This window comes from Budorcas taxicolor, chromosome 4, assembly GCF_023091745.1.
Source record: "Budorcas taxicolor isolate Tak-1 chromosome 4, Takin1.1, whole genome shotgun sequence".
In the NCBI taxonomy this organism is placed as follows: Eukaryota; Metazoa; Chordata; class Mammalia; order Artiodactyla; family Bovidae; genus Budorcas; species Budorcas taxicolor.
The window spans coordinates 120,135,021-120,157,912 of NC_068913.1; the positions used below are offsets into that span (position 1 = coordinate 120,135,021).

The 22,892-nt window shown below is 49.1% G+C and overlaps 1 protein-coding gene across 3 annotated transcripts in view; it reads left to right on the plus strand.

Moving 5' to 3' along the window:
• UBE3C (ubiquitin protein ligase E3C) overlaps window positions 1-22,892 on the plus strand; it is a 114,268-nt gene that overhangs the window by 42,610 nt on the left and 48,766 nt on the right. For all 3 annotated transcript variants that reach the window (XM_052638499.1, XM_052638501.1, XM_052638500.1), the window contains exons 10-13: window positions 1,149-1,336; window positions 9,424-9,510; window positions 13,797-13,954; window positions 14,105-14,337. In XM_052638499.1, coding sequence (XP_052494459.1) covers window positions 1,149-1,336; window positions 9,424-9,510; window positions 13,797-13,954; window positions 14,105-14,337 — 666 coding nt within the window. The remainder of the gene's footprint in view (window positions 1-1,148; window positions 1,337-9,423; window positions 9,511-13,796; window positions 13,955-14,104; window positions 14,338-22,892) is intronic.

Here is a 22,892-nt window from a genome sequence, read left to right on the forward strand (position 1 = left end):
CTGCTAGTCAAAGCTGCTGGTTCTTCAGGTAGTCAGATACAGATGGGAGAGTTAGACCATGAAGAGGGCGGGGTGCTGAAGAGCTGATGCTTTTGAATTGTGATGCTAGAGAAGACTCTTGAGAGTCCCTTGGACTGCAAGGAGATCAAACCAGTTATTCCTAAAGGAAATCAGTCCGGAATATTCATAGAAAGGACTGATGCTGAAGCTGAAGCTCCAGTACTTTGGAAGAGCCGACTCATTTGAGAAGACCCTGATGCTGGGAAAGATTGAGGGCAGGAGGAGAAGGGGACGACCAAGGATGAGAGGGTTGGATGGCATCACTGACTGAATGGACATGAGTTTGCGCAAGCTCTGGGAGATGGTGAAGGACAGGGAGGCCTGACGTGCTGCGGTCCATGTGGTCGCAGAGAGTCAGACACGACTGAGTGACTGAACAGTAGCAGCGAAGTGCAGATGCACGCGTGTGAGCTGTGTCTCGCAGGGCGTGTCATGTGGCAGAGTGTTACAGGTCACACAAGCTGCATCCATCCAGGCTTCCAGGCAGTACAGTCAGCAGTGCCCAAACTGCACATGTAGTCACATTTTGTTTACTCATATATATATATACACGTGCATACATGTATGAGGAGAGTCTGTGTTTCATTAATATACCAGATAGGTAAACTTCATTGAGTATTAGCTCAGATTTTAGTCAGTGTATCAGATATTCGAGAGAAGTTAAGATACAAAATAACAGGTTTATGTATGTATTTTGATTTTTTTTAACGTTTTTAAATATTTGCTTAAACTGTGATATCTCAAGTCATCTAAAGTGGAAATTTTGCCAGATGCTAATCCGTTTTCACACGGGTGCTTCGTCTGGAACGGTCTGAGCACTGTGGAGTGAGCCCTGCTCTCAGTGTGAGGACCTAGAGCTCGTCAGTCCCCCAGCACCCGCACTCACGGCCCTGCTCCGCAGGCACAGAGGGACCCGCAGGGGTGCCCTCGGTCTGCAGGGGACCTGAGGGCCCTTCGGTGCACGACTTAGCAGAGATGCTGATGTTGTCCGTCGTGATGCGGGTGACCTTTAGATAGTGCCTGTCGTGTGTGAGTCGCGCTGAGCTCTGCCAGGACGTGGCTGACCGAGCGGTCCCTCTGCCTTTCAGGAGGACGGGCGGCTGTCTGTGCTGTACATCGCCGAGGAGTGTCTGAAGAAGCTGGACACGAAGCAGCAGACCAACACGCTGCTGAGCCTGGTGTGGAGGGACTCGGCCAGCGAGGAGGCCTGCGCGCTGATGGCGGCCGTCTGCCACACGCTCATGGTGCAGCACCGCGTCCTGGTGCCGCGGGCCAGGCAAGTGCCACGCCCCCGCCGCGCGGGCGCCCCGGGCCTCCCGCCCTGGGGGGGCGCTCAGGCCTGCCTGGGGCCCGGGGAGGGGGCCCGCAGAGGCTCGGGCTGCCAGAGCGCCGTGACGGTCCACTTTGGTGCCTGAGGAATCCTTTTGTTCTTCAAAGCAGTGAAGTGAATGTTTGAAGGACAAAGCATGGAAGTTTGAATGTGGCCGGTCAGGTGTGACGGTAACTTTCAGCTCCCCTGTCCCTGTGCTTTGAGGGACAGCTGAGCAGGTTCCTAGGCTTCGGCAGACATGTGCTCAGGGCAGGACGTGAGAGCGGGCACGGTTGTGGGCGGTCCACCGGGAGCTGAGGTCCTCCCGCTGCAGGCATGTGGGGGCGTGCATCCCCGGCGGCCTGGCAGAGCCCCTCTTCTGTGGAGAGCTGTTTCTTTGGCTAGGAAAGCATTCTTTGACACGAACTGCGTGCAGGGAGCACTCGGCCGCAGCGGCCTTGTAAACAGTCATGCAGCCAGCCAATTAGGTGCGATCTTGGCTCGCTGGTGTTTATTACTGTCTGAGGAAGTGAGGCGGCGTGAGGCAGTGAGCCCTGGGTGAGTTGATTAGCTCACGGTGGGCTAATTGCATCGGAGCAGGATGTGAGATCTGAGGACCTGCAGCCCAAGCAGGCCGCTGGTTTTATTGGAGCCCAAAGTCCATGGCTCTGGGCAGTAATGACTGGACTTGATGTATCACTGCCCTGGCCTGAGGTTTACTACAGAACCGCTTCCAAAAGGTGTTTAATGGGAGAGGAGCTTTATACGTAGCCTGGGTTTTATGAGTACAGCACCTGTTTCCTCTAAGAAAGTACTCTAGGAATTTTATTTATGGTTTAAATATATTAGGTTCTGAGTATTTAGAGTGTTTTTCATAGCTCATAAAAGAGCAAAGAGGCTTATTTTCGCTGTTGTAGATGTTAACTGCTTTCATCTTTTTACGAAGGTATTTAAAAGATGATTAGGAAAGTCTAGGCTAATAACTCTCTCTCAGCTCCTCCCAGGCTCGTAGTAGTCCCTCTTATTTTCAGGGGTGGGGTTTGTGGCTTTCGCTTCTGTTTACCGTTAATCGTCAGGAACTCTGAAGGAATTTGGAGGCCCTTTCTACATTGATATGGGAAGGTTTCTAAGATACATGTGTAAGTGAAAAAAAGGTTTCAGAACAGTGAGTAATAATGTTTTGTGCCTTAAAAGGTGGGAAAGGTAGAATGTGTATTTGCATAAAGAAACCTGGCAGCATTCACAGGAAATTCACAGACGTGATTAATCACGTCTGGTTTTGTGGGGGTGGGGGGCGCCGGTCGAGGAGGTGGAGAGAGTGGACTTTGAACTGTATACTTTAACAGGGTTTTGGGTTTTGAATTATGTGAATTATTTTAATTTTTAAAGATTAAGTAGTTAATGAACCTCTATCTCCTTTTATGAAAGTCTGTAGATCTTACCATTGAACTTGGAAATCTGAATAAATTTTTGAATTTAAAAATTGCTCTTCTTTTGGAAAACATATTCACTAACTTTGAATGTGAGCAGGCATTCACTGGTTGTGCTGGGGCTGGGAGAAGGCCGGCTCTCTCCCAGTGTCGCGAGAACTGAGCCTCGTAGGTGGATACTTCGCAGCCATGAGGACAGCGGCTCGCAGGCACTCAGCTTCGCTCTTGGCCGACTCTCCTCTGGCTTCTTGGGCAGGAGTCTGGTGTTTTACTGGTGGGTTTGTGCTGCTGGGGGCCGTCCACCGTGCAGGAGGGCCTGCTCGCTGCCACCCATCTCCCTGGCGCTCTGCGCGGTGGCGGGACCCTGAGCCCGGCCTCCCCCTCCACCACGTCCCTGTCCTGGGAGCCGGTCTGCGTGCTGCCCGGCAGACGCAGGGCTCGCCTGAGCTCCCTTTCCTCCTGGGCTCCTCCTCGCGGCCTTCTGCAGGCGCGTCGTGGCGTCTGCTTCACTGTTTCCTAACCTCGCCCTCTCTTTGCTCCTGGGCTTCTCCTCCTCGCTGCCTTCTGCACGTGCGTCCTGGCCTCTCCGTCAGTGTTTGTTAGCCTTCGCCCTCTCTTCGTGTTCAGTGTCTTTCTTCCTCTCTGCCTGGTAGATTCTCTGCGGTCTTGTCCACGCAGATGGCTTTCCCAAGCCCCAGACTCGACTTCACCGCCTCCGCGGGGCTGTCCTCTCCTTTCACAGTGCCTGCGGTGGAGCTCAGCATCTTCCCCAAAACCTGGGGTCACGCTGGGGCCGCGGTGTCCCGAAGGCAGCCACTAATGAATCGTGGCCCCTCCGCTTTCCCCGGCACACCAGCCACGTCGCGGGCGCTCACTGCAGCCCCACGTGGCCGGCTCCTCAGCACAGACGGTCGTGCGGAGCAGTGCTGCCTGGGCGTCTAGGCTGACACTCGCTCCTGTCTCAGTGATTCCCTGTGTGCCTTCAGTCCCCATGGTGTGTGCGTGCTGCGGGCCTCGTGTCGCGTGTTCCCAGACTGAATTGTCAAAGTACGACCCTCACTATTTCGTTGTCCTGCTTAAACACCTGCCGGTGAATCCTTCTGTTGGGGAAATCTTCCCTTTCCTTTGCGGACTGTAGTGCGGTGTCCTTTCCTAACCCAGCGTTGCTTGCCTCTCCGGCTCCGTTTCTCGCTGTGGAAGGCTGTCCCTGCCTCAGCCCGGCTTTGCTCCTTTCATGTTGTCGCTTTCCTCTGCGCCTCCAGGTGTCCCACGCCCTCCCTCTGCCTGGGCTAGTGTCTGTCCAGGGACAGCTGCCGCCCCCCTGCCGCCTCCTGGCTGCCGTGTTCGTCAGAGCCCTGCAGAGGCTATCGCCTTTCAGAAACCCTCCTGGTTTATATCCTGAGAGTTCACCTGTGACTGCAGCTCCCAGGGAACCTTTCACTTCCCTGTAGGGTCTCTTTTAGAGAGCTGATTTTAAGGAGTTTGGATTTATACTTAAGGTGGGCAGAAGAGCATATTCTTGGGGGCTCTTTTGTTTCATTAACATCTAAAGATTTTGAAATGGCATTTTAAAGATAATGTTTTAAGGATCATGGCCTCCCTGGTAACTCAGATGGTAAAGAATCTGCCTGCAGTTTGGGAGACTTGGGTTCGATCCCTGGGTGGGGAAGATCCCCTGGAGAAGGAAATGGCAACCCGCTCCAGGATTCTTGCCTGGAGAATCCCGTGAATGGAGGAGCCTGGTGGACTACAGTCCATGGAGTCGCAAAGAGTCGGACACGGCTGAGCGGCTGACACTGGAAGGATCAGAAAGGTTGAGGTGACCATTTTCCTTTATTGTTCTTGTTCATATATCAAATCATAAGCCATTAGAATTCGTTTATTATATCCTGTGCTCCGTTCTTCTACCAGAAACTAGAACAAGCCAGCCTGACTGTGCCTCATGTCCCTGACCGCTGGTCTGGGCCCGGGCCTCACGTCCCTGACCCCTGGTCTGGGCCCGCGCCTCACGTCCCTGACCCCTGGTCTGGGCCCGCGCCTCACGTCCCTGACCCCTGGTCTGGGCCCGCGCCTCACGTCCCTGACCCCTGGTCTGGGCCCGCGCCTCACGTCCCTGACCCCTGGTCTGGGCCCGGGCCTCACGTCCCTGACCCCTGGTCTGGGCCCGGGCCTCACGTCCCTGACCCCTGGTCTGGGCCCGGGCCTCACGTCCCTGACCCCTGGTCTGGGCCTGCGCCTCACGTCCCCGACCCCTGGTCCCTGACCCCTGGTCTGGGCCTGGGCCTCACGTCCCTGACCCCTGGTCCCTGACCCCTGGTCCCTGACCCCTGGTCTGGGCCTGCGCCTCACGTCCCCGACCCCTGGTCCCTGACCCCTGGTCTGGGCCTGGGCCTCACGTCCCTGACCCCTGGTCCCTGACCCCTGGTCCCTGACCCCTGGTCCCTGACCCCTGGTCTGGGCCTGCGCCTCACGTCCCCGACCCCTGGTCCCTGACCCCTGGTCCCTGACCCCTGGTCTGGGCCTGCGCCTCACGTCCCCGACCCCTGGTCCCTGACCCCTGGTCTGGTCCCGGGCCTCACGTCCCCGACCCCTGGTCCCTGACCCCTGGTCTGGGCAGTCGGGCGCAGTGCTGCCTCGTCTGTGCTCTCAGCACCACCACTGTGGTCGGGGACACTCCTTAGCTCTTGATTACAGAATCATAGTTTTAATAATTTGAGATAGAATGACTATGCAGATGACTTCAGAGGAGAATACAAGCTCGTGTTTCGTGTACGTCCCAGAAGTAGTCTACACTGTTCATGTCTTTGTAAAGAGAGTTTTAGAGGGTTTTAGAACCAATACCGAGAATGTACCTACAGAGAGAAACAGTTTTTTGGGGGGGACTGTGATTTCATGTTTACATTTGTTATCAACGATATTTTCAATATAAATGATAGATTTAAGGAGCTGTTTGATTATTGTTATAATTTGTATTGTTGAAAAGATCACATAAGATTTGTGAGCTTTTTAACATTTCAGTACACAATGATTTTATTGTCTATCTTGAACTCATATTTATAAATGAATTGGCAGCAGTTATTGTTGGAGATATGAAATTAATAAACTAGGCCTGCTTTAGTGAAATTTAGGAATATAATATAGTGAGTTTTGAAACATAATTTTCTAAACATTATTGACACCTCACAGGAAATACAAGTAAAGTTGGAAAAGCATACACAAAGCGTATTTAAAAGTTTTTTTAAGTTTTCTTGTAAGAAAAGCAAGGGAAAGGATTATCCAAGAAGTTGTGTAAGGTAACAGTGGTGCTTCTGCAGTTCGAGTGGAGGTACACTGCTGCAGTCTGTTCCTCTTGGACGGAAGCTTGAAAGGAGCCTTGCTGTCAGGGGAAGGGAGCTGCCTGTGTGAGCTGTGCGGCTTTGGTGCTGGGATGCTGACCGAGCGCAGCTGTCTGTCGAAGCTGACCTTCTGTCCTTAGTCCCCGGTTTGTCTGTGAAGGAAAGATGTTTTAGCAGGTTGTCTCAAACTGAAATTCATCTTTAAACTCTTATTACTATTAAGGAAATTGGAGTTTATTTTTTATCTTTCATTATCTCACAGATGAAACTTATATACGTATTTTCGTATTGACTTTGCCAGAAAAGTGCTCCTTTGAGCAGGAAGACACAGAGGCCACATTTCCACCGGAGGTCGCAGGAGCGGGCTGGCCCTCGGGTGGCTGGTCTGTCGTGTTTCTCTTACCTGTGACGCCTTTACGCACAGAGGCGGCCTCTGAGAACGCCTTGCTGTCGCGACCTTCACTGCCTGTGTGTGAGCAGGAGTCTTCCACTGTGTTCTCTTTTATAACTTAAATTGTCCTTGCAGACAGACTGCTCTGAATTTATGACCTAGGTTGGAAATGTTGCCCTTTACTAATTAACTCATAGCATTGTCTCAGCTAAATAAAGCTTAATGGGTAGTTTTAACTATATCCCAGTGTATGTAAAGCATACGTCCCCTCCTCGCCTTTTAGCAGTCAAGCCCAAATAACTTAAAGAAAAAGGTTTAATAATTTGTTTTTATTGCCTATTGAGTGATTAATTTAGAGACTGTTTCAGAATGTTGACTTGAAGTATAACTTTTGAAATGCATATGTGTATTCATGTGGAAAGATGTTTACAACTTTGGGTGAAAGGCCGTATTAGAGGAGGATATGTTGAGAGAACCCACTTCTGTTTACTTCTGTCCAGTGTGTCTGGGTGATTTACCCCAAGGTACTAACTGATTACTTCTGGGAAGATGGGTGAAATGCTGTGGAAGACCTTGTCTCTCGTGTTGCTGCTGTGAAGAAAAAAGGCCGTGCCTCCTTAGAGCAGTCCTTGCTCGGGTCTCTGAGGAGCAAGTGTCAGGATCTATATTGACACCAAGTTAAGATGTCACATCAGTGACACACTACGTAGTCCATTCTTTCACAGAGGCCTCGGTTTCTCGATTAAAGACAAGTAAGGCAAGCAGAACCTTCTTGAACTCTTCTGTTGAAAGTTCATGGTTTTCATAGCTTTGTTCTTATTGTTTTCCATGGTTTATTTAATTGATCTATTGTCTTCTTACCATTTTTCATTATTCCAGTGATTCTTATTTTTTAATTTCTCAACTGAATGAATTAGTGTGGTGCCGATACCATATGTGAGTGTGTACTCAGGACAGGCGTAACTCACTTCTGCAGACTCTTCTATTTTTAAGCTGGAAGAGACCTTAGCCTTGGAGCGGTAGGGTCCCCTCGTTCTCTGATGAAAGCGTTGCTCTGGGCCACATGACACTGGAAGGGTGGTGGGCGGAATGATCTAACAGAGTCTGTCCAGCCTGAGACCTGCGATTCCAGGTGCATCTCACGTAGTCGTTTGTGCTCTCAGTAGTTTTCAGGTGATCACCTTTTAGGTGTACTTACTTTCGGCAGCACTGGGTCCTGCTGCTGCGAGAGGGCTCCCTCTGTCTTACGAGTCTCCGCTGTGGCGCCCGGCTTCTCACTGTGGTGGCTTCTCTCGTCGTGGAGCACGGGCCCTAGGCCTGCAGGCTCAGGACTGGTAGCCCTCGGGCTTTGTTATGGTATCTTCCCAGACCAGGCACAAACCCGTGTCCCCTGCGTTGGCGGGTGGATTCTTATCCACTGGACCCCCAGGGAAGCTCAGTGATAACGCTTTTAATGTCATTTGGACATCTCAAAATGCACCACGCTAAGACAGGATTGGATTTTTAAAAACCAGTACTCTGTAGCCCCTGTTGTATACTTAGAAAATGCTAGTGCTGAGGAATATATCTGATGTTTTTGATTGAATGCAGGAAAATAACCAACTTGAGACTTGAAGAGTGATTTATTTATCTAAATCCCATTCGTTTCTCTTCCACTACGGGCATTTGAATTAATACACTTTTGGCAAAGTTTGTTCTGCTAAAACACCTTCTTTTATACTCAGAACAGTATGCACAGCAACTGGTAACCAGCTCGGTAGAGAATTGTGGATGCACATTGCCTGGTGCTTCTATTTAGATCATCCCATTACGGTCGACGCTGGCCACGGAGGCCCCAGGGCTGGCGGCCTCACTGCTGAGGAGAGAGGGCAGCCTCTGCCGGCTCCGTCACAAGCTCGCTTGACAGCTTGGGTCCCACGCCATCTCAGAGGTCTTTTCCACCCTGAGAATACAGTGATTCCGTGTGAAATTCAGCATCACGCGAAAAGTGTGTAAGACGAGATGGATGTACGTTTCTAGAACACGGAATTCTGCTCTCACACTGCTTTCATCCTAAAGTTTGGGTGCCAGGCTCATTCCTCGTGCGTTCTCTAACTCCACCATGAAGGCTTTATCCCTGCAGTTCTGCTCACTGAGCCAGCTTAGTCTTCGCTCTTGGACTTCATGGTTCTTCTGAGATGATTCTAAAGGCAGATCACATCCCTTTCTTAAAACCATGTTTCCCTGCTGTCCTAAACCTTTTCTTAGTGTGATCAGTCTCTTAAGTTTGGAATTTAATTTCTAAGTCCTGCCTGTCTAAAAATGTGACTAGAAATTAAGTCCTATTACAAAAATGCAGTATAGTAAGTAAAACTAATTTAAAATTAAACTTAGGCACCCCAAAAGCTCCTTAGTCTTCTGATTTTGTACAGGAGGGGTTTTTTAAGCCTTTAAAATATATTTTTAGATTTAATTTTGACGTGTTAGTATTAAAAAACATTTACGTGTGTGTGTGTGTGTGTGTGTGTGTGTTAGAGGTAGGGCATTACAATCAGTTGGTAAATGTTGCTGCGTGTTAGTAATATTAGTGACGCAGCCCTGGAGTCCGTTGCTGCACTGTGGTATGTCCTGAGGGGCGGCACGCGCGAGTGTGCGTGTGAAGGGCACTCCCAGCTCTCTTTGGGGTTGGTCTCGCAGGCGCAGCTCGGGGCCGGCTTAGCGCCACAGCAGTGAGAACAGGCCCCCAGCAGTCGGGGTGCTCGGGCTCCTCTCAGCTGCGGGAGCAGCCCGCCGTGGGGGCGTTAGGGCAGGTATCTCCTCAGTTGCACGTTATCTTCCGCCTGCCACTTTTCTCTTTTTGAAGAAATACGTTGAATGACGGTTTGCTAACTCTTACTTATTTTCCCCATTCCTTTTTAGGCTTCTCTACAGTTTAGCCTTCAATGCCAGGTTTCTGAGACATCTCTGGTTTCTCATATCTTCAATGACAACGCGGATGATAACAGGGTAGGTGTTACACAGACTGACACGTTGAGCTTAAGGACGTGACAAGTGGCCACCAAATAAAAAGCACTGTAAGGAGGTATTTTTAAGTACTACTTATACCAAGCTTATTTCATTAGGGAAAAAAGTCTAGATGTCTCAGTTTCACAAAAAGAAAACATTAATGCCTAATCTGTGTGTATTATTAAGTGTATGGCTTTATCTGAGGGTGAATTTGTTTTACAAATCATAGCTGGCCCTCCCTGAGGTCTGGGGATCGAGGCTCGGCGCTGCCGCTGCAGGCGACGCAGAGGGGCCTCTGGTCAGGGAGCTGAGGCCCTGATGCTGCTCAGTGTGACCACACACACAAAATCCCAGTCATTTTTGGGAAACCAGAAACTGGACATTTCTTTGCTCCACATGTCTTTTCTGTGCTTTGGATAGTGAAGATACAGACTTGGAGCAAGTCTGCCACCATTACAAACATTAAAACATACAAAATATTGTAAAAATTGGTTCCTAAACCTCTTTGTTGAAATATTTTGATTTTTTTATATAAAGTCTTGTGTAACTTGCAGGCTAGAATCTTTAATGTTTGTATTTATTGAATGTGTGTAATATGTCAAGAATTCATTTGATACTCAGAAATCCTTCATGGTAAGCAGATGGAGGCCCTTGCCATGCTGAATTTCTCTGTGACGGCTCCGTCCTCTCTGCGGTAGTGTGAGAAGTGTGACCTCAGTTCTCGGAGACTCAGCTTCCCACGCACACTTACCTGCAGTGGTCACTGCCGGAGGTCCCACCTGCAGCCGCCAGCCCGCCTCCCCAGCTGCAGGACAGCCTCTGGCAGGAGGGACCCGAGACGGGAAGCCGCGCTGGAGTCTGGGTGCCTGGCGCTGCGCTCAGTACCACCTGCTGCCCTCCTCCCCTGCTCTGTGGCTGCCGCCTGCACCGTGCTCTCTGGGTTGGAGCTCGTTGGGGTGGAGGGTGGAAGAGTGCCTGTGGGTGGGCCCCCGCCGGCCCTGTGCTAGGAAGCCTCAGAGAGGGACTGGCAGGCGCTTGTGGCACAGGCGGAGGTGCTTTCTTGTGATTTTAACGCATCTTTGTGAGTGAGGGGGTTCTGAGTGACTGCGCTGCAGCTGAAGGAGCTCAGGGCGACGAGGTCCTGTACCTCACAGCCCAGCAGTAGAGACGTGGGAGAAGTGGCTTACCGTCCAGAACGTACCTTCTGTATCCTTTCCTTTTTAAATTAAAGCGAGAGGTTTCTGGTTTCTTGATATGTGTGTATTTCAGCTGCTGGTGGCTGTACCCACCTTGGCGTTGGTGAGCGACAGGTTTGTTTAAGCAAGAGAGCCTGGGGGTCATTGAGGCGCAGGAGGTTATCATCGCCCTGCAGGTGTCTTAGCTTAGCAACAGAACTCCCGTCCTGGCCCTGCCTGCTGACAGCCTGTGTGTTCCTGGCGTTGGTCTCCCGCCGGGGCGGGAGCCACGGTGTGTGCAGGTGTTGCCGTCATGTGGTGTTGATTGTATTAAATTATCAGCATTAAAAGTCAGTGAAGTTACACACATTTTTAAAAACTCATTATTTCTTAGACAGCCCATTTGAGAAAGTGTTTCTTTTTGCTCATACGATTTATTCGAAGTCCCACAAGAAACTTACAGTGTGTGTTCGTTAACACCTTCTTGGTATGTGGCTCATCATGTTTATTATCAGAATAAATGAAGGTGAAGTGCCAGATTCCCCTGAAAACAGCACGAAGGGTACTTTGAAAGTAGTGTGGCAGCAGGGCTTACACAGCTGGGACTGTGAGCTTTGGCGAGCATGAGGCTAATGGGGAGCGTGTCCGGGTGTGGACTCCTGGCCCCCACCTCCCTTGGTCTTGGGGCGCACTGGCTCCTCGCTGATTGGGGCGCAAGTGCAGCTGAGAGGGCCAGAGCTCAGCCTGTCACGGGCCTGTGCGGCGAGGCTGACCTGCTTCATCCTTGTCTTTAGCTCAACGGGGCCTGTTTTGATTACACCCTGCCCGTGTCTTTTCACATTGACTGCAATGGCAGTAGTACTGCAGTAGTCCTCTTAAAGCTTTTCAAGACAAAGACGCATTCTCTGAAAACTTCTGCAGAAGACGAGAAGCTCCGTCAGTTCAGGGGGCGAGTGCAGTTGCCAAAGAGTTTCCCCTCTGAAGACCCTTGTTCTGAGGGTGCGTGCAGAAGGGAGGGCTGTCTGACTTCTCGTTCATGCTGCTGGTCCAGCCAGCTCTCCCAGTCACAAGTCAGTGTCTTTTCCTTTCATTGTAGTTAAATTATGGACTTTTTATTTGCACAAGGAGATCAAACCAGTCAGTCCTAGAAGAAGTCAACCCTGAATATTCATTGGAAAAACTGATACTAAAGTTGAAGCTCCAACTCTTTGGCCACCTGATGCGAAGAGCCAGCTCACTGTGATAGACCCTGACGCTGGGACATTTGAGGGCAGGAGCAGAAGGGGATGACAGAGGATGAGATGAGTGGATGGCATCCCCAGCTCAATGGACATGAGCTTGCCAAGCTCCAGGAGGTAGTGAAGGACAGCGAAGCCTGGTGTGCTGCAGTCCATGGGGTTCGAAAGAGTTGGACAAGACTGAGCAACAAGTGTTTGAGATGGGCCTGTTTTCAAAGAAATATTTGAGTCGGTGTTAATGGCAAAAAGAATGGTCAGCAGAGAGTCGAGAGATAATACTCATGCCCATCCTGGTTGGTTAAGGCCGCAGGCACATAGCTGACCCTTCTTGCCAGTCACCTTCGTCGTTCAGATGAACTGACCTCATGGGAGTTAGAACAAGTGAGCGAATGTTGAACGCTTGCCCCCATCTTGTTTGCGGGAAGCAGTTTATGAGTTTTCTGCATCCTGGCACATAGGTGCGTGGCGGGTGATGAGGATTTCAAGTGCGAGTGTTGTCAACAGGGGCACAGCTAAGCAGTTTAATCATGCATTTAGACTCAGGACATGCTCTGTCCGCGTGGCAGCTGGTCAGCCCGACTTGTCCCGTGTTCCCCTCACTGTTGTTTGGCAGCATCTACAGTCTTTGTACTTCTGCAGTTAGTGACGAGGCAGCTGAAAGATAGAAACCATTAGCCTCACTCACTCAGCAAAGCAGACGGCGCTACACCTTGTTTCTTCTACTGTGCAGACAGCACAGGACTGGGCTTGGTGAGGCTACTTGGCATTGAGTGGCGGGGGCCTCCTCTCCCTCAGGGCTTGGGCTTGCTCTGGGCGCGCAGCCTTTTCCTCTCGTCCCCTGTGGGTGGTGAGGGAGGCGACAGGACGGGCGCGCTTGTCCCTCTGCGTGTGTGCTCTCGCTGCACTTCTCCTGTGGGCGGGTGGCTTCCCTCGGCAGGGTGCTCTGCGCTGAGTGCCGCTGCGTGTCTGGGCTGCGTTTGTGCCCAGCCGGGCTCCTGTGCGAGCGCTGGAGCGGGGCTGCTGGACACCTGGCACCAGGTGGCTCCCCCTCGCCCACAGCGAGAGCGGTGCCTCCGGTGGCCTCAACTCCAGCCCCGCCACCCGGGGGATGGTGGCAGCGCCGGCGGGCCAGCCCCTGGAGAGCCGCGCCTCGCCTCCTAGACGAGAGTGGCTGCGTGGGACTGAGGACCCAGGGGAGGAGGGGTGGGGCAGGTGAGAGCTGGCTGGCCCGCAGGCTGCCGCCCGGGACTGGATGGGTGTGCCCTGGAGACTGGGAAAGCTGTGTGAGCCCGTGTTTAATGGGGGTGTAGTGTGAGGGCCCCAGCTCTTGGGAGGGAAGGGGGCCGGCCCACCTGGACCTGCCGCAGGCCCGGGGGTCTCCTTCCAAGGAGCGCAGCTGCGGGTCTGGTGAGTGGAGGCATGGCACGGGACTGAAGCGGTGCTGGCCTGCAGCTGCGTCTCTGGGTTCGGTAGTGGGCTGCTTCTCGTGTTCCTCTCTACAGCCCTGGACAGACCTTGCCTGAGACCAGAACTGTCTGCCTTTGTAGAGGGGATGGGGACGGGGTTCAGCGTCAGTAGCAGAGTGTGCGTCCTGAGGAGTGCCGACGCAGAGCCTTACTGCCCTTCAGGGACCCTTGGGGCCTCGGCTCACTCTCAAACAACTAGCTTTATCCGGTGGAAAATCGCAGCAGGGACATTTCTTTAATTTACGTTATTTATTAACCTGTGTTGTTAGAGTGACTTTGCCTCCCCTCTGGGTCTTTGAATTGCTAATGTAAATGTTATTTTCCCTGATTATGTTTGTCTGATGTCATGTCTTAATTTGTTCCCAAACTCAGCCATTGTGTTTTCTTCTCCTTTCTCCCAATTCAAGGTCTATGGTACCATTGCTTCAGGTGATATCAAGGGGCTCGCCTATGTCTTTTGAAGATTCAAGTAGAATCATCCCACTCTTTTACCTGTTTAGCTCTTTGTTCAGTCACTCACTGATTTCCATACATGATAACGAATTCTTCGGAGACCCCATAGAAGGTGAGAATTCTGAGCAATCCATTTGTTGCTGACCTCATGCCGTGTCCATTTTCATAGATGATAGAAAAGTTTTAAGCCTTTTAAGTCTTTGAGTGTGTAAGAGATAGAAGGGGGAGCCCAAATATAATAGAAAATTGGATTGTTTTTCAGTTGTAGGTCAAAGACAATCGTCAATGATGCCTTTTACCTTAGAAGAGCTGGTAGTGTTGTCTCGATGCCTTCGCGACGCGTGCTTAGGGATCATCAAACTGGCATATCCAGAAACAAAGCCAGAAGTTCGAGAAGAGTATATCACCGCCTTTCAAAGTATTGGAGTGACTACCAGTTCTGAAATGCAGCAGTGTATACAGATGGAGCAGAAACGATGGATTCAGTTATTTAAGGTAATGAGTGTATGAATATTTTTGTTTACTGAGGTCAAATAACATACAGATTTTATTTTTGGATGACTCATTTTAGAAGACTAGAGATACAGGTTTCTTTCTGGCTTGATTGTTAATTTGCAAAACTTGTAAGAAGAGTCTTTTTCATTTTATATTTGCCTCCTTTTAAAGCCTTGTTTTTACATTGTAAAATATATCTTTTATAACTTGCCCCAAGTACTTTGGATGACAAGGTGATGTATAATTAAAATTTTTTTTTTATTTTTCAGTAAAAGATCTCTTACGAGTTTTATTTATTTAATCTTAAGAAATTGATTAACAAAGGTGGAATAAGATCATTAACTTAATGCAAGTTGAATATGAATTATTTTAAAATACCTTCATTTTTAACTGTGCAGAAAGAGAAGTTATGAGTTACTGTGGCTGAAATGTTGGCAAGAAACCACCACCACTGAGAGAATACAACTACTGGGGTAGAAAAAAAGAAAAGGAAAAGGGTGCTTGACTTCCCATGAAATTTCTGCAGCAAACACATCTCGTCAGCTAAAAATCGCTCATTATAGGAGTGGGAGCAGAAGAAGCGCATTTTCCAAATTGGTGCTAGATTTACAGTCCGTTTAGTGCCGGCGACCTCTCGCTCCCTAATGTTCAGCTGGAGTCGTCAGCTGTCCCTGCAGGCCTTTTATCACTGCTTTTGTCAAGCGATCTATTTAATTGAAAGAAGTTAATTGAATGAAAATGATCAACTAAGCTTGTATTAATATTGCTAATGGAACTTTCTTCTTGGCCATGTTTGGAGAAAGATGTCAAGCTAGACTTTAGGAAAGGCCCATTAATGCTTGCACTTAACCTGATGGGCTAATTAAGGACTGCTTATTCATCCTGCAAGCCCACGATGGGCTCTGTGTGGCCCGTTCTGCCTGGTTTTACAGCACATTTCACTTCTGAGCACCAGCATTAGGAGCAGTGAGAGTAACTGAGAATGTTTTGATTGCACTGAATACAGTACTAATGCATCATTGAATTTATAATATGTGCGGATTGATGTAATATATATTTGCACAATTTATTTTAATTACCTGTCTCTGTATTCCTAAGTAAACTCTTAAGGTCACATGTTGAGCCCTTAATATATCCTTGCTTAAAGACTGACACTTCTGCATCTTCTCTAAGTTAAAATAAGCTGTGTCACCCATTTAAGACTTGTAACTCTTGTGTAAGCTTCTCCTGGATGTGGCTGTTAATTGTAGCATATGTTTTTCTTTTAAGGATCTAATTAAACTCTGGGATCTTTGTTAGTGAAACTTTCCACTGTGCATGTTACCAGGTTTTGTGCACAGTGTCAGATAATTCCATTATTCCACAGCGCCTATTCACAGTTTCATAATTTTCGTATACCAGGCTTATCTTTAGTACCCAGAACCTCCTGAATTTAATTCTGCTGTATTACGGTGTTTTTCCCCAGTCCTGCTTTATTTCGCATCAGAATTAACTGAAAACTTTATAGTGAATTTGTTCTTAGGCTGCAAAATGATTCACTACTAGTTTATTAAGGATTGCAGAGTTTCTGTTTGTTTTAAAAATTAGCGTGAGCATTCACCTTTTCTGAAACAGGATTGTCTTTAGGTTTCAAATTGAGTTATGAAGATCTGAATTTAGAGTAGACTTGTTTGAAGACAAATTTTTGAATAAGATTCCTCTTCTTTGTAAAGATTTTGTTGCTATTGTTCTGCCTACTGTTGAGCTAAGCCCAGCACCCCCCCCAAAAAAAGAAAAAAATCAAGGCATGGTCTTTGAACAGATTCAGCTGATACTTGTTATTTTCTTTTAAGAAAAAATTGTCTTTAATATGAAGTAGAATGTAACTCTGAGTGAGTGGTTGCTGTCTCAGACAGTATTCTGAGGACTTAACAGGGACCAGTCCACGCGAGCGGTAGTTCTGTAAGGAAGGCGCTGCAGGTGTCCCCATTTTACAGATGGGGACACACAGCCCAGGGCTGGCGGAGCCGGCATGAGGACTGTGCCGCTCCTCTCCACTGCCCCTGGGAAGTGTGAAGATGGAAGTTTAGCGCTTCTGTATGTTTCAGTGTCGCATTTGAGGTGAACAATTCAAGGAGTAGAATCCACCAAAGAAAGCAGTAGCATTTTGCAATAATTGCCTGCATTCTGCTGACTTTGACAGAGCTGTGCGTGAGGAGACCTGGCTCCTCCAGCCACCAGCCATTTTCATTTTTTAGCTCCTGATGGTCCTCCCAGACCGGTTTCCGAGAGGGCTCTGGGGGCTGGTCACAGAACAGACTTCTAAGTGGATGGAGTCATCCTTCTTTGTCACTGTAGGAACTGAGGTCAGTTCTGAGCCCCGCATTGACACTGCTGAAACAGTTTGTACATTTATCAAACTTATCAGCTTCTCTCCAAGTGTAATTTACAGCGGTAACTGCGTTAGCCCTGGGAGGCAACAGGAAGTCCTGTTTGATGTGCCTTTGTGAGCAGCTGCCAGGCTGCGCTGCCGTTAACCCCAAGGGGGGAAGGTGTGCGGGAACCTGCTTGCTTACTGCACTCATCTGTGCGCAGAGGGACTCGGAGAGGAGGGGCTTTCTCCTACCTGGTGGTTGATTTGGATTTTTCAGTGTCAAAAAGACTCATTAAAAAGTGAAAACAGAAAACCACAGCAGTGCCCTAGCTGTGATTGAACCGTGCTACCGTTAACCATCAGTGTTGACCAGTGAGGCAGATCCAGCCTTCCTCTAAAGTGGCCAAGCTGCCTGCTGTGTCTTTCTCTGTCTTTGAAAGTTTTCTCTTGGCTTTGGTTTTGCCTACTGAATAAAGTGGTTACCTTAAGAAGTAATTGTGTAGTGTTTTAAACATGCTAGAGAATACTAATAACTAAAGGCTCTGTAAAACTAGGTTAGCCATCGACAACAGGAATCCATATCAGATACTTAATGGCTTTTATAGGCTGGGGTGTCATTAATATCAGTTATTTTAAACACCCATGGTGTTTATCCCAGGAACCCTGGCTCTGCCCTGTGCTGGGGAACCATGAATGAAATTGGACAGTCCCTGTTCTTGGAGCATCACTACATAAGGAAAGAGACTCAGCAGCAAAGCTGAGAGCACACAGGACAGAGACACAACTGCTGAAGTCATTCTGAGCTTAGGATTACACGGGGAAAATCATTCTGGCTTTCTATGAGAATAATCTTAGAGCTGGTACTTGACTGGTTTTTCTCATATTTCGTTTTTACATATTCTTCGTTAGGAAATCAAAATCTAAAAAACTCTTTATTATATATTGGCCACATCACACATTTACCCAGTTCAGTTCCGTTCAGTCGCTCAGTCGTGTCCGACTCTTTGCGACCCCATGAATCACAGCGCGCCAGGCCTCCCTGTCCATCACCCACTCCCGGAGTTCACTCAGGCTCACGTCCATTGAGTCCGTGATGCCATCCAGCCATCTCATCCTCTGTCGTCCCCTTCTCCTCCTGCCCCCAATCCCTCCCAGCATCAGAGTCTTTTCCAGTGAGTCAACTCTTCTCATGAGGTGGCCAAAGTACTGGAGTTTCAGCTTTAGCATCGTCCTTCCAAAGAAATCCCAGGGCTGATCTCCTTTAGAATGAACTGGTTGGATCTCCTTGCAGTCCAAGGGACTCTCAACGTCTTCTCCAACACCACAGTTCAAAAGCATCAATTCTTCGGTGCTCAGCCTTCTTCACAGTCCAGCTCTCACATACATACATGATCACTGGAAAAACCATAGCCTTGACTAGATGGACCTTAGTCGGCAAAATAACGTCTCTGCTTTTGAATATACTATCTAGGTTGGTCATAACTTTCCTTCCAAGGAGTAAGTGTCTTTTAATTTCATGGCTGCAGTCACCATCTGCAGTAATTTTGGAGCCCAAAAAAATAAAGTCTGACACTGTTTCCACTGTTTCCCCATCTATTTCCCATGAAGTGATGGGACCAGATGCCATGATCTTCGTTTTCTGAATGTTGAGCTTTAAGCCAGTTAGGTACCCGTAAATGATGTGCCTTGTCCTATGCTTGTTTTAAAGTTTGAAGGTAATCACCTAAGATATCTGATTTTGCCCACTGCGTTTAAGCTCAGAAGATTGTTACAGGCGCCTTTCCAGTTGTGGAGCATCGATGCTTTCCTTTGGTTGCGCTAATGAAGCTGAACGTCAGTGATCTCCACTCAGAAATGTCGTAGTTGAGCATCCATAGCTCTAAGTCCTCGTCAGATGCACTCTTTATGTGTGTGATCTCTCCTATGGCTTAAAGTCTGTAATGCTTAAGACTGTCTCCGTAAGGTCTAGATTTCCTTGCGATCTTGATAGCCAGTCGACTTTCAGATACACAGCAATCTTGTGAGACAGTGCATATTAATTTAAAGCCTTGAGCTTGGACAGTTGTCAGGTGTGACTTTTATGAGACATCTGTGTGTCTCTAATTGGTTGTCTGCGTGGTCTTTTAACCCCGGGTTTGAGGGCGTCGCTGTTTGGCTTCCGGCTGTGCGGCTCCTGGACCCCAGCTCCCTAGCTGGGAGTGACCCCGGGGCCCTCAGCAGTGACGCACGGAGTCCTGGCCGCCAGGCCACCAGGGAGTCCCTTTGCTTTCCCTTTAGTGGCATGTCCCCACACGCGCACCAGTTCAGTGCATTTCTGAATATTTGCTTAGATAATCTCGTTAGTTCTCCAGTATTTATTTAAGGTTCAGCTCCAGCGCAGAAGAGCACGATGTGGGAGCCAAGTAAACGCATGGCATAACCACGAAAGGGCGCGTTTACACTGTGGAAGCCTCCTGAAGCTGTTGTGTTGTGCTCACATGTCAGTCATCCTGGTGTTCACTTGTTCGTTGCCTTTGCTCATATTTCTTGACGCACTGGTTCTCGGGTCTCACTGTCTCAGGGTCTCCTCAGGACCAGGTGGCGGCTGTTGCCTGGAGTTAGAGCTGCTGCGGGTGCTGCCTTTTGTGGGTGCTTGCCAGCCGGAGGCTCCAGGCCCACGTGCAGTTAGTCCCCGTGGGGCAGGCGTTAGTGGCCTCTTAACCTCAGTCTGCAGACTTGCACTGCCGTGACTGAAGGCCTGTTTAAATCTAAAATCGTGCCAGTCTTCTGTAGTAGGCATATCTGCATGGGAAATTAGATAAAATTTACTGAGAGGAAAGCTGTCTTTTGAATCTCAACACTGGGTGTCTGTTGATCCAGTTTAAAATGGTTACGTCAGCTTTCATTGCCTTTGACACTCTTTCATCACTTCATGTGGTTTTTTAATGGTTACTTCTGTGAGCTTTGGTTTTTCAGTACTAAGTGCCACTAGCAGCTTGTGGTACTAAAAATGAATGTACAGAAAGGGAGTATGTTTGAAGGTGTTTTGAAATCACAGAATTTGAGTTGTGTCTGACTCTTTGCGACCCCATGGACTGCAGCACGCCAGGCTTCCCTGTCCATCACCATCTCCCGGAGCTTGCTCAAACGCATGTCCATTGAGTTGGTGATGCCATCCAACCATCTCATCCTCTGCCGCCCCCTTCTCCTCCTGCCCTCAATCTTTCCCAGCATCAGGCAGGGTCTCTTCCAGTGAGTTGGCTGTTCGCATCTGGTGGCCAAAGTATTGGAGCTTCAGCTTTAGCATCAGTCCTTCCAATGAATATTCAGGGTTGGTTTCATTTAGGATGGACTGGTTGGGTCTCCTTGCAGTCCAAGGGACTCTCAAGAGTCTCCTCCAACACCACAGTTCAAAAGCATTAGTTCTTCAGCCCTCAGCCTTCTTTAGGAGAAGGAAATGGCAACCCACTCCAGTACTCTTGCCTGGCAAATCCCTTGGAAAGAGGAGCCTGGTGGGCTGCAGTCCATGGGTTCGCTAGGAGTCAGACACGACTGAGCGACTTCACTTTCACTTTTCACTTTCATGCATTGGAGAAGGAAATGGCAACCCACTCCAGTGTTCTTGCCTGGAGAATCCCAGGGACGGGGGAGCCTTGGTGGGCTGCCACCTCTGGGGTCGCACAGAGTCGGACATGACTGAAGTGACTTAGCAGCAGCAGCAGCCTTCTTTATGGTCCAACTTTCACATCCATGCATGACTACTAGAAAAATCATTTCTTTGACTGTATGACTTTGCTGGCAAAGTAATGTCTCTGCTTTTTACTATGCTGTCTGGGTTTGTCATAGCTTTTCTTCCAAGGAGCAAGCATCTTTTAATTTCACGGCTGCAGTCACTGTCCACAGTGATTTTGGAGCCCAGAAAAATAAAATGTACCACTGTTTCCACTTTTCCCCCCATCTGTTTGCCATGAAGTGATGGGACCAGATGCCATGATCTTCGTTTTTGAATGTTGCGATTTAAGCCAGCTTTTCCACTCTCCTTTCCTTCTCATTAAGGGGCTCTTTAGTTCCTCTTCACTTTTTGACATTAGAATGGTATCATCTACATATCTGAAGTTGTTGTTTTTCCCAGCAGTCTTGATTCCAGCTTGTGTTTCATCCAGCCCAGCATTTCACATGATGTACTCTGCATATGTTAAATAAGCAGGGTGACAGTATACAGCCTTGATGTACTCCTTTCCCAATTTTGAACAAGTCCATTTTTTCATGTTCAGTTCTAACCATTGCTTCTTGACCTGCATACAGGTTTCTTAGGAGGCAGGTCAGGTGGTCTGGTATTCTCATCTCTTAAGAACATTCTACAGTTGTGATCCACACAGTCAGAGGCTTTAGCGTACTCAGTGAAGCAGACATAGATGTTTTTCTGGATTCTCTTTCTCTCATCCAACGGATGTTGGCAATTTGATCTCTGATTCCTCTGCCTTTTTAAAATGCAGCCTGTCCATCTGGAAGCTCATGGCTCAGGTACTGCTGCGGCCTGCTCTGAAGGGTTCTGAGCGTCACTTTGCTGGCGTATGGGCTTCCATCTGGAAGCTCGCGGCTCATGCACTGCGCAGCCGGCTCTGAAGGGCTTCCATCTGGAAGCTCGCGGCTCGTGCAGTGCGCAGCCGGCTCTGAAGGGCTTCCATCTGGAAGCTCGCGGCTCGTGCACTGCTGCGGCCGGCTCTGAAGGGCTTCCATCTGGAAGCTCGCGGCTCGTGCACTGCTGTGGCCTGCTCTGAAGGGCTTCCATCTGGAAGCTCGCGGCTCGTGCACTGCGCAGCTGGCTCTGAAGGGCTTCCATCTGGAAGCTCACGGCTCGTGCAGTGCGCAGCCGGCTCTGAAGGGCTTCCATCTGGAAGCTCACGGCTCGTGCAGTGCGCAGCCGGCTCTGAAGGGCTTCCATCTGGAAGCTCACGGCTCGTGCAGTGCGCAGCCGGCTCTGAAGGGCTTCCATCTGGAAGCTCGCGGCTCGTGCACTGCTGCGGCCTGCTCTGAAGGGCTTCCATCTGGAAGCTCGCGGCTCGTGCACTACTGCGGCTGGCTCTGAAGGGTTCTGAGCGTCACTTTGCTGGCGTGTGGGCTTCCTTCGTGGCTGAGCAGTAGAGAATCTGCCTGCGATGCAGGAGGCCTGAATTCAGTCCCTGGGTTGGAAGGATCCCCTGGAGAAGGGAATGGTAACCCACTCCAGTATTCTTGCCTGGAGAGTTCCGTGGACAGAAGAGCCTAGCAGGCTGCAGTCCATGGGGTCACAGAGAGTCAGCACTGAGTGACTAACACTTTGCTGGCATGTGAGATGAGTGCAGTTGTGCGGTAGTTTGAGCATTCTTTGGTACTGCCTTTCTTTGGGATTGGAATGAAAACTGACCGTTTTCCTGTCCTGTGGCCACTGCGGTGTTTTCCCAATTTGCTGGCATATTGAGTGCAGCATTTCAGAGCATCATCATCTTTCAGGATTTGAAATAGCTCATCGGGAATTCTATCACCTCCACTAGCTTTGTTCATAGTGATGCTTCTTAGCTAAGGCCCACTTGACTTCACATTCCAGGAAGTCTGGCTCTGGGTAAGTGATCACACCATCGTGGTTATCTGGGTCAATAAGATCTTTTTTGTACAGTTCTTCTGTGTATTCTTGCCACCTCTTCTTAATATCTTCTGCTTCTGTTAGGTCCGTCCTGTTTCTGTCCTTTATTGTATCCATCTTTGCATGAAATGTTCCCTTGGTATCTCTCTATTTTTTTGCATTGTTGAGTTAAGAAGGCTTGCTGCTTGGAACTCTGCATTCAGATGGGTTTATCTTTCTCTTTCTCCTTTGCCTTTCACTGCTCTTTTCTCAGCTGTTTTTGTAAGGCCTCCTCAGACAACCAGTTTGCCTTGTTGCGTTTGTTTTTCTTGGGGTGGTTTTGGTCACTGCTTCCTGTACAGTGGTGCGAGCCTCGTCGGTAGTTCTTCAGGCACTCTGTCTACCAGACCTAGTACCGTGAGTCTGCTTGTCACCTCTGTGTAATCATGGGGGCTGAATTCAGGCCATACCAGAGTGACCCAGCGGCTTTCCCTGCTTTTCCAGTTTAAGTCTGAATTTTGCCATAAGGAGCTGATGGTCTGAGCCACAGTCAGCTCTTTTGCTGACTGTATAGAGCGTGTCCATTTTCGTCTATGAAGACTATAACGAATCTGATTTTGG